The following is a 15,167-nucleotide window of genomic DNA, read 5'->3' on the forward strand; positions in this document are numbered from 1 at the left end:
CAGGAGCGAGAGATCGCAAGGTTACAGGCAGCTTTAAAGGGCACTTTATACATGCATTCTTGTTAGGCAAGCAAAATGGTTTTCATTTTATCCCTTACTTCATCATCATCATCCCCAGAAAATGTTCTTCTGGAGTTAGAGCGCTTAATGACTTTTACAGGCCCAACTTATCCTCTCTTTTCATTTGTAATGCTTTTTGACTCTCTCCGGCGGGACTGGAATGAAGAGCAGTGAAATGACAGGGGTAAAAGCCCACATGCAAAGTTCAGACGGGCATTGGCGCCCACAGCATCACCTGCCCGCCACGTCTTTTTGACAAGCGGGTTCAAAGCTGCAATTTATCTCTGCCCGCTACCGCAACCGGTCTCGGTGGAGAGAGAGCGAGATATAGAGAGAGAGAGAATTCCTCTCTCCTGGACTCAAAGATCTCTTCCACGTCCAGATTTTAATGGTCGGAAAGAGCAAGACAAAGGGCAATTAGATGAAAATCAAGCCCTTGCGAGTAGACCGGTCTCAGCCAGGGGTTTTGTTCTAGGTGGTGGCGGTTTAGAGCAGGTTTGGGTTTCCTCCCAACGTGAAGAAGAGATTGAGCTCAGGAGGAAAGAAAAAGAGACAGTTATTTACAGTCCTTCCTGGCCCTGGATGTTATCATTATCGCTCTTTAGCTCAGTAGGGGATGAGAGCTACCTGGCTGCCCTGACGTCCCGTCTGGCAAACCGTTATTTACCGATGGCAGCCGCTGAGCCAATGCCATAGATAGGACTCATTAAGGGGAAGTGATGCGGAAGAGACAGGGGTGATTGTCCTGTGGGAGGCTGTGCACTCAGACCGAGAATAAGCTCACCTGTCAAAGTACGCATCTCTTCCTGTATCTGCTCATCACGCTGCTAGCGTCGACATAAGTGAGTGGAATCAGGCAAAGAGGAAAAGTAGATGTGGGAACCGTGTGCTCCGCCCCTGACCAGCTCGACTGACAGGTGCTGGCTGGACTCCTATTGGTCCAGTTTTCTCACTTCTACTTTTCTATGATTAAGCATGGTTTTGGCTGATGAATGGAGGTAACTCAATTAAAATCCGCACACCTCATTAAGGAATTCACTGTTGGTTTAGCAGCACTGTTTAAGGCTAAAAAAGGTTACCTGCTGCTCGAAAAACTCAAATCTCACAGGAAATAAGAAATGACTGTGTTTGCCCTTTAGGTGTTACAGTGAAATTAAAGTATTCACTGACAGTATCTGAACATCTAGTTGCTCTCTGTCTGAATGGGATTTTTTATTATAGACCTGCCATGTTTTTTTCTTTAGTTGATAAACATATTACAATATTCATCATCAGGAATATACTGCAAGTCAACATTATTCATATTTACTGATACAATGAAATGACATGGCAATAATGTAGTGACCACAATAACAAATCAAAACAATATTTGAGTTTCTTTAAATATAAAAAACAACAAACAACAACACTAAAGGCCCGGATATACTTAAGAAAAGCAAAATCGAAAAGCAAACTCGTGCGACGTCATTTCAAACATAAGCAGGCCAAATCTTTTCGTTCACATCCAGTTTCTTTGTGTTCGTTTCGGGAGTTTGGCTGGTAAACCCCTTAGAATAGATTTGTAATAGATTATGTAATAGGTGTGGCTCTGAGGCTCCGCCTACTTTGACATGGAAATCGTACCTTCTGTACCTTCTGAGTTTTTCACACTATATTTTAAATATTTTTTTGTATTCTGTGGAGAGTCATACAAAGCATTTCACTACAGGTCGTACTGCATGTGTATGATTGTGTATGTGACCAATAAAACTTGAACTTGAATGTAACTTTGGCTTTAACACTTTTTTTAAAGCCTTTACTGTATGTATAATGCATTATAAAGGTATTCATAATGTACGTTATAATGGATTATATCTCTTTATAAATAATTGTAACCAAAGTTAAAATGCAGTATAATATTTGCAGACTCCTTGTTACGTCTGAAATTGGTTGTTTGTCATGTGTTTTAATGCATTATACTTTCTAAAGTATTATAATGTATTAGAACTGTGGTAACAATTATTCATGAGATAATGCATTATAAGGTGCATGCAAGGCATTAAAAATACTTTTATAATGCATTATATAAAGACTTTAAGTAAAGTGTTACCATAACTTTCTAAAGGTACGCTGTAAAAAAATTTTTTTAGATCCAGACATTTTGACAACATGTTTTTAGCTTTAACTCGTCAAAATAAGTTAAGCAATTTCAACTTTTTTAGTTTTATACAAGACTCAACTAATATAATTTGAAATGACTTAAAAAAATCCCAAGTTTATTGTACTTACAAATTGAAGGCAGCAACTTTGTTTACAGTGTATAAATGTAATTTGGCTATTTACAGTAATACAATAACTTTATTTTAAAAAAAGTGCAGTATCTATTCATTTTAATTTGACAAAATGCAGCCAGTAAAGAAGGGACCTTTCTCTTCATTTGCATGTTTGTCTGGTCTACCTGTTCGCCTGAAGGATGCTGAGTGCTTGATTTCCACCAGATCAGACACCATATGGTTCAGCAATGAGCACTAGTGCAGTCTGGGCCTTCCTCATATCTCAGTTAAGACAAATCCCTTCATGCCGGGTTTTTTCCTCTCGATTTTACTGGGTTTTCTCTCTCTCTCTTTTCCACTCTGCTTGTGTTTTTACCTGGCCAGGAGAGAATAACTAAGATTTAGAAAGAGACAGAGTGAAAAGGAGAAGGAGAAAAAAATGACAACATTGTAAAAGAAGGATGCTGGAGCAGAGAGAAGCCCATGGATCAGGCAGGCGGCTGTTGTCAGGGGAGCGCAGGGGAAGTATTGATTCGGAAAGATGAGCCAGCGGGTAAAAGAAGCTCAAGGATGTCTTCGCGCTCGCTCTCTCACTTTCCTCTGCTCTCTCGACGCCTCTCTTCCTGCACCTTAAACAAAAGCCGGTCTCTACGAGGCGATTTGATGACAAGCCCTGCGCCGGTGTAGACATGATGCAGGAGGTCTGAGCACGAGAACCCTTACACACATAACAATAGGCTTTCTAAGCATAAACCTGGATAGAGTTACACCGGATGATGCTTGAATGCTGTCATTTTCCTCCTGCGGGAACATTTAGACCTTATTTATTGAAGATAAATGCAGTGAGGTGGTTGTTAGGCGGTTTCAACACAAAAAGCCCCAAAGATCTCTTTGATATTCTAGTCTTTGGGATTTTCTTTTTTCTCTGTTCGTTTTATGTTTATCTTGCATTGATAGGATGTTCTGAATCTCAAAATTTGAAAGAGACTGCATCCAAATCCCTCTATATAATATTCTGGTCTCTAGTTATGGCTCAAGACCCTCTTTCAATGTAGCTACAATACTGGCCATAAGTGATGTTCGTGATGTCCTGTATTAAAATATCATTACAAATGGTCAATTATTCAATTGTTTAATAATTGTTTAATAGGTGATATCATTTTTGGCCAGGCTGTCATACAAAGACATTATGAACACATGCAAAAACAAGAGATAACCAACCAGATCTATGCTTGTTTCTGTGAGCTTTTTGTTATTCTGCATTTTTTTGTGTATTTTTTGCATCTAAAATAACACCTGTAGCTGTAGTTCACTACTTTTTTTGCCAAATAATTTTGTCATATAAATACCAAGTTTAGTGTTTTGTCTGTCCCTCATATTTAAAATATATAAAATACGTTCCTCATATGTTGGTGGTTTAATTGAACTTGTAGGGTCATTAAAGGAACACTCCACTTTTTTTGGAAATAGGCTCATTTTCAGTTGAGTTTTACCGGTTTCGAATCCATTCAGCCTATCTCCGGGTCTGGCGGTAGCACTTTTAGCATAGCTTAGCATAGATCTAAGACCGACAGAAAATGAAAAGTTGCGATTTTCTAGGCCAATATGACTAGGAACTATATTCTCATTCCTGCGTAATAATCACTGTGCTGCCGTACCAGCAGGCGCAATGATATTACAAACTTAGTGCCGGTCACGTTGGAAGTTACCGAGCTGGGTACTATTTTCAGGCGCTGCGTAATATCATTGCGCTGCTGGTACGGCAGCACAGTGATTATTACGCAGGAATGAGAATATAGTTCCTAGTCATATTGGCCTAGAAAATCGCAACTTTTCATTTTCTGTCGGTCTTAGTACACAATGTAACTACAGAAGAGTCAATTTTTAAATGGGAAAAATATAGAAACTCTTTGGTCATTTTTTTGAGAGAGATGCTATCGGTCTAATCAGAATCAATGATCTATGCTAAGCTATGCTAAAAGTGCTACCGCCAGACCCGGAGATCGGCTGAATGGATTCGAAAACGGTAAAATTCAAATGTTCAACTCTATCTATCTATCTATCTATCTATCTATCTATCTATCTATCTATCTATCTATCTATCTATCTATCTATCTATCTATCTATCTATCTATCTATCTATCTAGTATATAGATAATATATATATATTATATAATATATTATATAATATGAGTTGGAAAATGAGCCTATTTCCAAAAAAAGTGGAGTGTTCCTTAAACACAAATATCCCCTCTGGACATCACTTTTTGCCTCTACTACACTACTTTTAGCCAAGGTTTTTCATCTGCCAGGTGATAAATCTGATAGGTTTGAAAAGCAATAGCACACCTCTTCTCAACATCTACATGGTTTGAGGTATCATTCATTAAACAGTAACCAAAGTTAAACATATAACCAAACCCCAAACATACACACCAAATTTGAATGAGTAAAACTTGTACGATCAATAGTAATAATGTTGTTTTCTTCCAATAATAAACAGTTCTAGTAAAACCATTCATTAGCCTAACTGTAGACTGTTTATGTTTCCTAGTCGAGTGAGAAATCAGAGACCGTGCTTTGGCTTGGATGTGATGTGTGGGCGCAGGTGTGCATATACTGCCTCATCTAATCTGATTTTAGAACTGTGTATTTGTTATATTTGCATGTGCTAAACAGGCATATTTCATCTGAACACTTGAAAGACAAAAATGAAAGAAGCAGAATAGAGGATCATGGATGAGTGCACAGGTGCCCGTGATGCATTTCATGTAGTGCTGGAGCCAATGTGCCCTGGGCTGTAAGACACTTGAGGGCATGCAGCCAAACAGATGGTTATGAGTTTAGTTAAGCTCTGATAATTCACTTACACTCTTCATTGGACACACATGCATGGACAGACTCTTCATGTGGGCTGTTGGGTATCAGGTTTTATATAATATGAAATTATGTATTATATTTGAAATTTAATGGAATTCTTTTCATTTAGTTTATGTAGGCTACATTTAAAAGTTTGGGGTTGGTAAGATTCTTTTTTTTAAGTTTTTGAAAGAAAAATGCAGTAAAAACAGTATTGTTTTGAAATAATATTACAATTATTTTAAAATATATTTAAAAAATGGAATCTGTTCTGAATTTTTAGCGTCATTACTCCAGTCTTCAGTGTCACATGATCCTTCTGAAATCATTCTAATATGATGATTTGCTGCTCAAGAAACTGTTTTATGGAAACAGCTGTGCATTTTTTTCAGGATTCTTTCATGAATTTAAAGTACAAAACAACAACATTTATTTAAAATAGAAATCTTCTGTAACAATGTAAAAGTTTTTACTGTAAATTTTGACCAATGTAATATCTCCATTCTAAATAAAAGTATTAATTAAACTTTTTTATTTAAACCTACTGACCTCAAACTTTTGAACATATTTTACACATTATTTTACATATTTTCATATTTTAGAGAATATAAAAATATATTTTTCTGCCACTTTCTCAGGGGTTAATATACATTTATATTATATATACATATGAAGAAGAAAAAAACAAGTGAAATGTATTTGATAAAAGCAACATGTTTATTGTGTCATTTAAGTCAGGTTAGATAAATTATTATTATTTAAATATTATTTTATTATTTGTATTTAGGATATTTAAAATGGTATATGTAAAAATGACTTTAGAAATACAAATAGGTATACTCCAATTTTTTTTTTAAATATTGAATATAACATTTTATTTCCTATTTTTTATTCTTTATTTGAGTTTTGTTCTTGTTTTAAGCATAAAGATCAGTAAAATAATGATAGATAGATAGATGGATAGATAGATAGATAGATAGATAGATAGATAGATAGATAGATAGATAGATAGATAGATAGATAGATAGATAGATAGATAGATAGATAGATTGATAGATGGATGGATGGATGGATGGATGGATGAAGGATAGATAGATAGATAGATAGATAGATAGATAGATAGATAGATAGATAGATGGATGGATAGATAGATAGATAGATAGATAGATAGATAGATAGATAGATAGATAGATAGATAGATAGATAGATAGATAGATAGATAGATAGATAGATAGATAGATGGATGGATGGATGGATGGATGGATGGATGGATGGATGGATGGATGGATGGATGAAGGATAGATAGATAGATAGATAGATAGATAGATAGATAGATAGATAGATAGATAGATAGATAGATAGATAGATAGATAGATAGATAGATAGATAGATAGATGGATGGATGGATGGATGAAGGATAGATAGATAGATAGATAGATAGATAGATAGATAGATAGATAGATAGATAGATAGATAGATAGATAGATAGATAGATAGATAGATAGATAGATAGATAGATAGATGGATGGATGGATGGATGGATGGATGGATGAAGGATAGATAGATAGATAGATAGATAGATAGATAGATAGATAGATAGATAGATAGATAGATAGATAGATAGATAGATAGATAGATAGATAGATAGATAGATAGATAGATAGGAGACTGTTCTGTGGGTTTGGGGTTTTCACCTCAGATGTGTGCTCTGAGAAACGGCGTAGAGGAGCAGCAATCTTCTTTGGGGGTCCCTGCAGTCCATCAAGCCGCCATGAAGAATAACTGCACTCCCGGCCTTTGTCAGGCTCTCTATTTCAACACTTCGCCAGCGCCTCCACCGGGGCCATCAAGCACTCATATGTTTGTATCCTCTGTCCGACCCGCAGGTGTAGCAGAGGTGATCGTGTTGGTCGGAGGAAGGCAGGCGGTGGGCATGAACCAGCGCTCCCTGACGGCCGTCACCTGCTTCAACCCGCAGAACAGCAAATGGTATCCTCTGGCCAGCCTCCCGTTTTACGACCGCGAGTTCTTCAGCGTCATCTCCGCCGGGGACAATATTTATCTGTCAGGTACGTCAGATTTTGGAGGGAAGGTCGTATATCAAGAGCTTGCAGAATCTGTGGTCACTTCTCAGACGCGGGCTGTTTCTTGCAATGATCTGATGAAGAATTGGCGTTGCGGCGTGCATTAATCATTGGATTCTACCGGCCTCGCTGTATCAAAACACCTATTGGTTTCCATGCCAGATAAATCCGACAAATCCTTTATCATTTGAAGGTCACGTTTCTGTCCAGCTTCTAGTTCCTCAGATCGCATTACAAATGTCGGTGGCTGCGCTGCATCGGTAAACAGTTTAGATGAGTGTAAATTTATGCCCCGTTTTTTTTTTCGAACATTTTCAACATTGACTTTGTGCAATGTCAAGTCATGATGGTGTGCCGTCTTGTTTCCAGGTGGTACAGAGTCAGGGGTGACAGTGGCAGATGTGTGGTGCTACATGTCACTTCTGGACAACTGGAACCTGGTGTCCCGGATGACTGTCTCTCGCTGCAGGCACAACAGCTTGGTGTATGATGGCAAACTCTACGCTATTGGAGGACTCGGGGTGGCTGGAAACTTGGACCATGTGGAAAGGTAATTTGTCCTGCAGTTAACTAGCTGGGGGGGGGAATACATTCACAGATGCATCGTGATGGTTTCTCAGATGATTCATATTGCAAGTTTAAACTCAAAGCTGGAGTAATCGGCTTTTCCTATGTACTAGCAGTTGTTAGTAGTGTATATCTGTTGCATGTTTACAATGCAGTTCACATTTGAGTGATTTTGGGTGAAACAAGCAGCAATTTTGTATTTTTTTTTCTCCCTAAATAACACGATAATCCAAGTAACTAATATTTTACAAGTGTGACATCATTAAAGGGATAGTTCACCCAAAAATTAAAAAAGAACCAGTGAGGTTCATTCTCGTGTTACGCAGCACGTTTGAGCTTCTGCAAGAACCAATCAGCTTCATTCTTGTTACGCAGCACGTTTGAGCTTCTGCAAGAACCAATGAGCTTCATTCTTGTGTTACGCAGCACGTTTGAGCTTCTGCAAGAACCAATGAGCTTCATTCTTGTTACGCAGCACGTTTGAACTTCTCAAAAAAAGAATCAGCTCAAAATCAAAATTGAAACGGGCGGTGGAGGAGGTTTAGATATTCCAGGCTTATAATAATAATAATAATGCAAGTTAACAAACAAGCAAAGATGACACATGAGAATATTCATGCAAAAGACAGCGTATATTAGTTCTGTGAAACGCAATCGAAACAACTTACTGCACCTTTAACTGATCTTTTTATCTGTACTCTATATCATTCTGGTCCTGCTACAGAGAATGCTGGGAAATAATCAAACAAGCCTACTTATGAACCAGCTGAATAAGTTGTATTTTCCCAGCAAGCTTTATTTCTGTTCCTCAATAGCAGTGCATAAAATGCGTACTAAATCAATTGTGCTGTCAACATTCATAATTACAACTTGTGATCAATATCAATTTGCTTCTACAGCGTTTCCTTAATTAACACTCGGAAACTCTAACCTGAAGAAAATCCAAAGTTTCCCACTCATTATGACTTGATATTGCTGCATGTGTGTGTGCCAAGCTCCTAAATACGATCTTTCCGACATGACTTGAGCGCAGCAAAACCTTGATCAATTGGCCATGTGAAGCACTGCATTATGGGGACAGATACATTTCTCCCCTTATATCTCCTTATGTGAATGTGTTTAACCTCATGGAGCGGGACTGCGAAACGGTCTGATGCTCCAATTGTGGGCGGCACGCGAGGGCAAGATTAAATGGGGCAATCAAAAAAACATTATGGGCTGTATTAAAGGAGCCCGCCGCAGCTCATTACTAGCCTGAAAGGAGCTCAGGAGTCCCTATCAGTCTGGCAAAATGAAAACCTATAATTTGATATTTCTTTTCAGTAACGTCCATCAAATTATGATGCAGAAACTTCCCCCCCCTGACACCCATAAACTTAATAACCAAGAACTTCCCCTTTCCCCACCAGAAATGAGCCGTATATGATCATCTTATATCAATTTTATATGTTCATGTATGAAGCCTTGAAGCGTGCAGGACGTGCATGTATACTGTGTTAAGCGGATAAGCATCCCTCACCCAGCGGAGCAGTTCAACCTGTACGTGCTGCATATGAAATCGATATCATAAACCAACTCCTCACCATTATATTCTCATTATTGACACCAGGCATGCGAGTTTAGCTGAACTGCTAGCCACAGGGATAAACATATTTTTGCAAGCAAATCGCATGATATTTGGGTTTTCACAACCTCAAGCACCTTGAGTATTTGATTTGAGTTTGCACAAGTGTACATGCGGGTGTTTTGTTGTAGTGGTTGCTGTTATGGGGTCTGTACGACACTCCTGTACATGTCAGCATCAGAGCGAGCGCTAGGATCAGCACAGACCGACTCTGAAGTATTAGCGTCTCTCCCAGATGAGTGAACACTCTCCACGCGCCATCTCATTTTACGTCCCCGTCATGGTGTCAGCGCTAAACTAACACCGAGGTTATGACCGAGATGTGTGTGTGTTTGTGTGCTGCTGTAATAATGTGCTGAGGGCTGTTTAGCGTTATACACTCAGACGTGTCTGCACTTGTGTGATGTTTTGATGTTGGGTGCAGTTGCGACTACTAATTGATCATCCCAAATAATAATCATCAATAACAACTTTCATTATTGATTCGTTTTAAGTATTTAAAATTTAAGTAGGCTACAGTAATTTCACTGTTATATTTAACATATTTTACTTTCACCGCAAGCATTTAAAAAAAAGTTGCCAGCCACTACCTGCGTTTTTGATCATTTTATATTGTGTTGTATGGATATCTGAACATGCAATATCTCAAACAAAAGAATAGAACATACGCTTTATTCTAGCTTCATGCGGGGTTCTTTAATCAACATTTTTTCATAAAAAAAAGCAACATTTTGAGCAAAAAGCTGAGAAAAATTGTGTTTTTGTCAAAGACTACATGCAGATCGGATTCAGAACGATGATAAAATCACAGATGGAGTAGATCGAGTCCATGAACACCCCCAAAGCTTCACAGTCCTGTAGCTCGTCCTGGGTCGACATTTTATTCTGCAACATTTAGGCAGTTTCGATTTATATGCTGTTTAATGTTGATGATCGCGTTATTTTACATATGCATCTGCTTACATAGCATACTGTATGCTATCGCTTGTTTCTGCATCTTCGCATGTGTTTTGATCACATTTAGTGCTCTTTCAGAAGATGTCACAGCGCCCCCTACCTTATAACAGGGAAATTCCATCAATGGCAGGGAAAGAGTTAATATTAATATTCATTTTACATTTATATATTAGTATTTTTATTACATATTTAGATGTATATTAATTTATTATCATTAATAATTAGAATTAAGAATTTATAATAAACATTTATTTCATTACATTTTATGTTAATATAGAATTAAAGTTGACATTTATATATTAATATCATGTTGATGTAAAACAATAATATATATTCATGTTTTATTATGTATTTATATTGATAATTATATTAATCGTTATCACTACAATACATTTTTGTAATAAATGTAATTGAAATTTGTATATATACTGTATATATATATTAGTGCTGGGCAAAGATTAATCACGATTAATCGCATCCAAAATAAAAGTTTGTGTTTACATAATATATGTGTGTGTACTGTGTATAATTAATTTGTATATATAAATACACACACATGTATGCATATATTTAAGAAATATTTGCATATACACTGTATATATATTTATTCATACATTATATTATATATAAATATACATATTTTATATATGCTTATAACACATGCATGAAATATATTCATGCATGTCTGTGTATTTATATATACAAAATAATTATACACAGTACACACACATATATTATGTAAACACAAACTTTTATTTTGGATGAGATTAATCTTTGCCTAGGACTAATATATATACACGTGTGTGTGTGTGTGTGTGCGTGTGTGTGTGTGTGTGTGTGTGTGTGTGTGTGTGTGTGTGTGTGTGTGTGTGTGTGTGTGTGTGTAATATATACTTGTGTAACTCATAACTCTGTTCCCCACATGAATCATCCAAAAGCTCATCTTTGATGAAAAATATAGTTTACAGAGTCTAGTCTATAGTTCCATCTTTTTCTCCCTCCTTCAATCTCCAACCGGCCTTGTTTGTGTCCCACCATCTGTCTTACGGTACGTTTTCATGCGCTCAGCCATGAAATCATTCACGCTTAGAAGCATGTCTTCAGTAAGCCCTCTCTCACGGCGACTGTTCGCTTCATTTCTATCACCCAGCGTGAGCGCATCAGGCGGCTTCTGTCCCAGGGTCACGCCACTGTGTTTTTCCCACCACAGTATGTTTTTGCCATGAAACAGAGTGTTTAGATTTCATTTTTGCCTTTTTGTTTGTCCACAGGAAAACTGTTAAGTGGAGTTGATTGCTATTCCAAAACAAATGAAAGCATTGCTTCCCCTTATAAACTCCATTTTTCTGTTTAATGAGCTCATATAGATAATACAGCGAAATGGCTGTGGAATATTTGCTATAATTGCGGAGTTCATTCAGATAATGAGTGCAACAACACAGAGCATTAGAGCAGAGATCGGAGCGTGAAGCATGACCTCATGCGCTCCACTCGTTTTTAACACTATTAAAATTAACCTCTGCTTCTTGATTTCCTGCGTTGTTTGTGCAGATGAGGCTTCGCATTATTGTTTTGTGTGGTTTAAGCCCTTGTGGTTCTTTTGTTTGCTTTTAAAATGAGAGGAATCCCTCCGCCTTCTCTCCACTCCCCTTATATCCTACAGATTTCATATTAAAATAAACTTTTCATATTAAAATAATAAATATTTCAGATTACTTTAACTGTTCGCCATTTTTCTCTATCCTTTTAGCCGTCACTAGCTCATTAAATTCCCCTGAAGTGTGATAAATTCATTTTTAAAGTGCAATTGCTTAATATAGTTTCTAAATGAATATGAGATCATTCGACTGCATTCATAATGATTATAGAATGATTAGCAAAACTGTGTATTAGTTTTTAATGGAGGATACATTAGCATGTCACACTGACTGCAGGACATGTCAACAATTTAATTTGTTATTTGGGATCAAACTAATTATATTTATTGTTGTAAATATGAATAATTCTGTTTATGCATTTATTTATTGGTTATATATGTACACACACACTAAAATATTTATTTGTACACTTTATTACAAAGTTGTAAATATTAATATATATGATTATGCATCCTGAAAATATAAAATATTGGGTTTTACAACTAGTTCAAACAAGATACTTGAAAAATAAAACTGTATAAGATATTAATACTGGTTTTAATAGATTGTATCTTGAATATAAGTGTATTTTTTCTCACTGCACTAGCAGATATAAAGATCCATGCTCTGAAGTCTTAATATTGTATGCATTGTTGTTTCTACTGAACATTTAATTTGCTTCAAGGATTTGAGACATTTTAACACATAAATATGAGTTTTTGCATAAGTATATTACAGTGTGCATGTGCAGATTTTTTTCCCAGTGAGAAATGTTGTTTCTTCAGGGAGAGTCTTCAATGGTAGTCCCATGACAAATATACAGTGAGGCTGTACTCCATTAGACACCATCATAGGTGTGACAAATGAATGGATGGCCAGGAAAAGCCAGTGCCTCACGGCCCTATCTCACGGTCGCCTGGGCCCAGAAAAGCTTTATGCTCTGAGATGAGAGATGCCCCCCTGAGGGTCCATTCACTTCCAGTCTGTCCCGGCCGATATTCAGCATCCTTCCACAGAAGCGCTTTGACAGTAATCCTGTTCCTATTGTCCTGTAACCTGAAGAAGCTGTCAGGCCCTTCAGTGCACCCTACTGAGCACACACAGTCTGAGGTTAGAAACACTATTCCACACAAATGGATGCAGAGTAGACCTCGGACACGTTTTGAACCCTTTCCAGCCGTTTTCTGATGGTAGCTGCTCGTTTAATTTTAGCTACGGGTTTTAACGGTTGCCCAAAAATTAACAAAAATGCCCCTGCTCCATTAAACTAAAACTATTACAGCTGTCACAATTAAAGTGAGATGTGAAATTGAAATGAATAGTGGTGACATTTTTTTAGGTATTTTTCACAGTGTTGAGCACAATAACCAATTATGCACATTCCTGTTGAGCTTATGAATGCAATGGCCAATCAGAGGCTTTTAGCTAAGTCACCGTGGTAAACGCTGCACTGTAAACCCGGATAAGTTGGCATAAGTTCAGAACTCAAAACATTTAAGGCAATCAATTGCCTCAAATTTTTTAGGTTCTGAAAGTTTGAGTAAGCAGAACTAGCAGGTTTTTATTTTGTACTTAAACATTTCAAGTTAAGAACAATTAAAATGTATGAGTACACTAATTCATACAATTAACTTAAAACTTTCATGTAATCTCAATGTGAACACTTTTATTAGTATAAACTTAGTAACAAGCTAATCTGCTTAAATACTCATTTGCTAACATATTAGCAATAGTATGCTATATAGAATCACTTGCTGTATGAGTGCAGCAATATAAAGGTATTATTTGTTCTCAAATCAATCTCATGCACCAATTGTCACCATGATGGTAACTATCCTAAAACCAACATTAACAGAAATTATTCTAAATTAGAATAACTTAGCATAACAAAACATGAATCACTACTAAATCTCCCAAAAAACTTTAATCTTGCACACACACACAAAAACACATTATATTACACTTAATTTTAGCATTTACTCTAACTTTCGAGTGCCATCGACAAAGCATACTGGGAAATGGACATCTCAGTCGTTTCAGTTAAACTTAAGTTTGTCTAAATTAAAAGAAATAATTTAATAAAACTCAAAACAATGAAACAGTTCAGTTTACTTAAAATATATCAGTTCTGTGAACTTGAAAGAAAAAGAAAGTGCTAAATACTCATAAAAGTTCATTTGACTGAACTAATTAGTTTAATTTAAGTTTGTCCTACTCAAACCAATGAATTATTTTAAACGTTAGGGTTTACAGTGTGGCGTGCACGCGGTCACTGACTGAATTCTGAATCTGCATTCACAAATTCTCTCATCATCGTTTCAATTTAAGTATTTGGCACGCAAGACAACAGGGATGTATGAAGATAATAAGGTAATTATAAAATTGCCCTTATGAAGGTAAAAAATAGAAAAGAAAATCAATTCCAGGGGTCAAGTATTGCACCTTAATGGGAAAGTTGAAATCTGCCGCTGGCGTGTGAGTGTGTGTGCACGGGTGCAGGGGTGTGCGATGGGCATGTGCGTTCCTCACACCCCGCTGTGATAATCCAGCACACGATGGGATTACGAATCTTCAGAGCGCCATCACCCGCTGCGCCCACTCCCCCTTCCTCCAACTTTATCTACCCCGCTAGTTAAAGGCCCGTCCCCTGCCTCTCGTTCCTTCTGCTGGTTTGGAAAATGAGTATGAAGAGGAGCCAAAACCTCCCTAAACCCCTTCTCTAATTACAAACCTCTCGGCTCGCGTTCCCCCTCAGCACCGGCGTGACCGCGGGCAGCGTTCGATAGCCAGACTCCTGGAGCGACTCGCTCAGCGGGACGGCGCGCTCCATCCGACTCACTTCACTGAGCTCGTGGCCAGAAAAAGCTTCATCTTCTTCCATCATCTCAGAAAGGGGCATATTTAGTCCTAGTGGGTATCTAATGAGAAGAACCTGGACCTCTTCTGGAATATGTTTGCACTGCTTCCCTAAAGAGGAACTTTTAGGTGTCTTTAGGCAGTCGATTTTGATTGGAAGAGTATTAGGAATAGTTCACTTAAAAATTATAACTATATCATTATTTACTCACCCTCAAGTTGTTTCAAACCTGTATGAATTCCTTTCTTCTGCTGAACACAAAGGAAGATA

General features: G+C 37.2%; 1 protein-coding gene across 3 annotated transcripts in view; it reads left to right on the plus strand.

Moving 5' to 3' along the window:
• The window catches only part of klhl29 (kelch like family member 29), a 253,702-nt gene that overhangs the window by 217,972 nt on the left and 20,563 nt on the right, over positions 1-15,167 (plus strand). For all 3 annotated transcript variants that reach the window (XM_079584475.1, XM_079584477.1, XM_079584476.1), the window contains 2 exons: positions 7,058-7,240; positions 7,625-7,805. In XM_079584475.1, coding sequence (XP_079440601.1) covers positions 7,058-7,240; positions 7,625-7,805 — 364 coding nt within the window. The remainder of the gene's footprint in view (positions 1-7,057; positions 7,241-7,624; positions 7,806-15,167) is intronic.

This window comes from Phoxinus phoxinus (genome assembly GCF_949152265.1).
Source record: "Phoxinus phoxinus genome assembly, chromosome: 16".
Classification (NCBI taxonomy): Eukaryota; Metazoa; Chordata; class Actinopteri; order Cypriniformes; family Leuciscidae; genus Phoxinus; species Phoxinus phoxinus.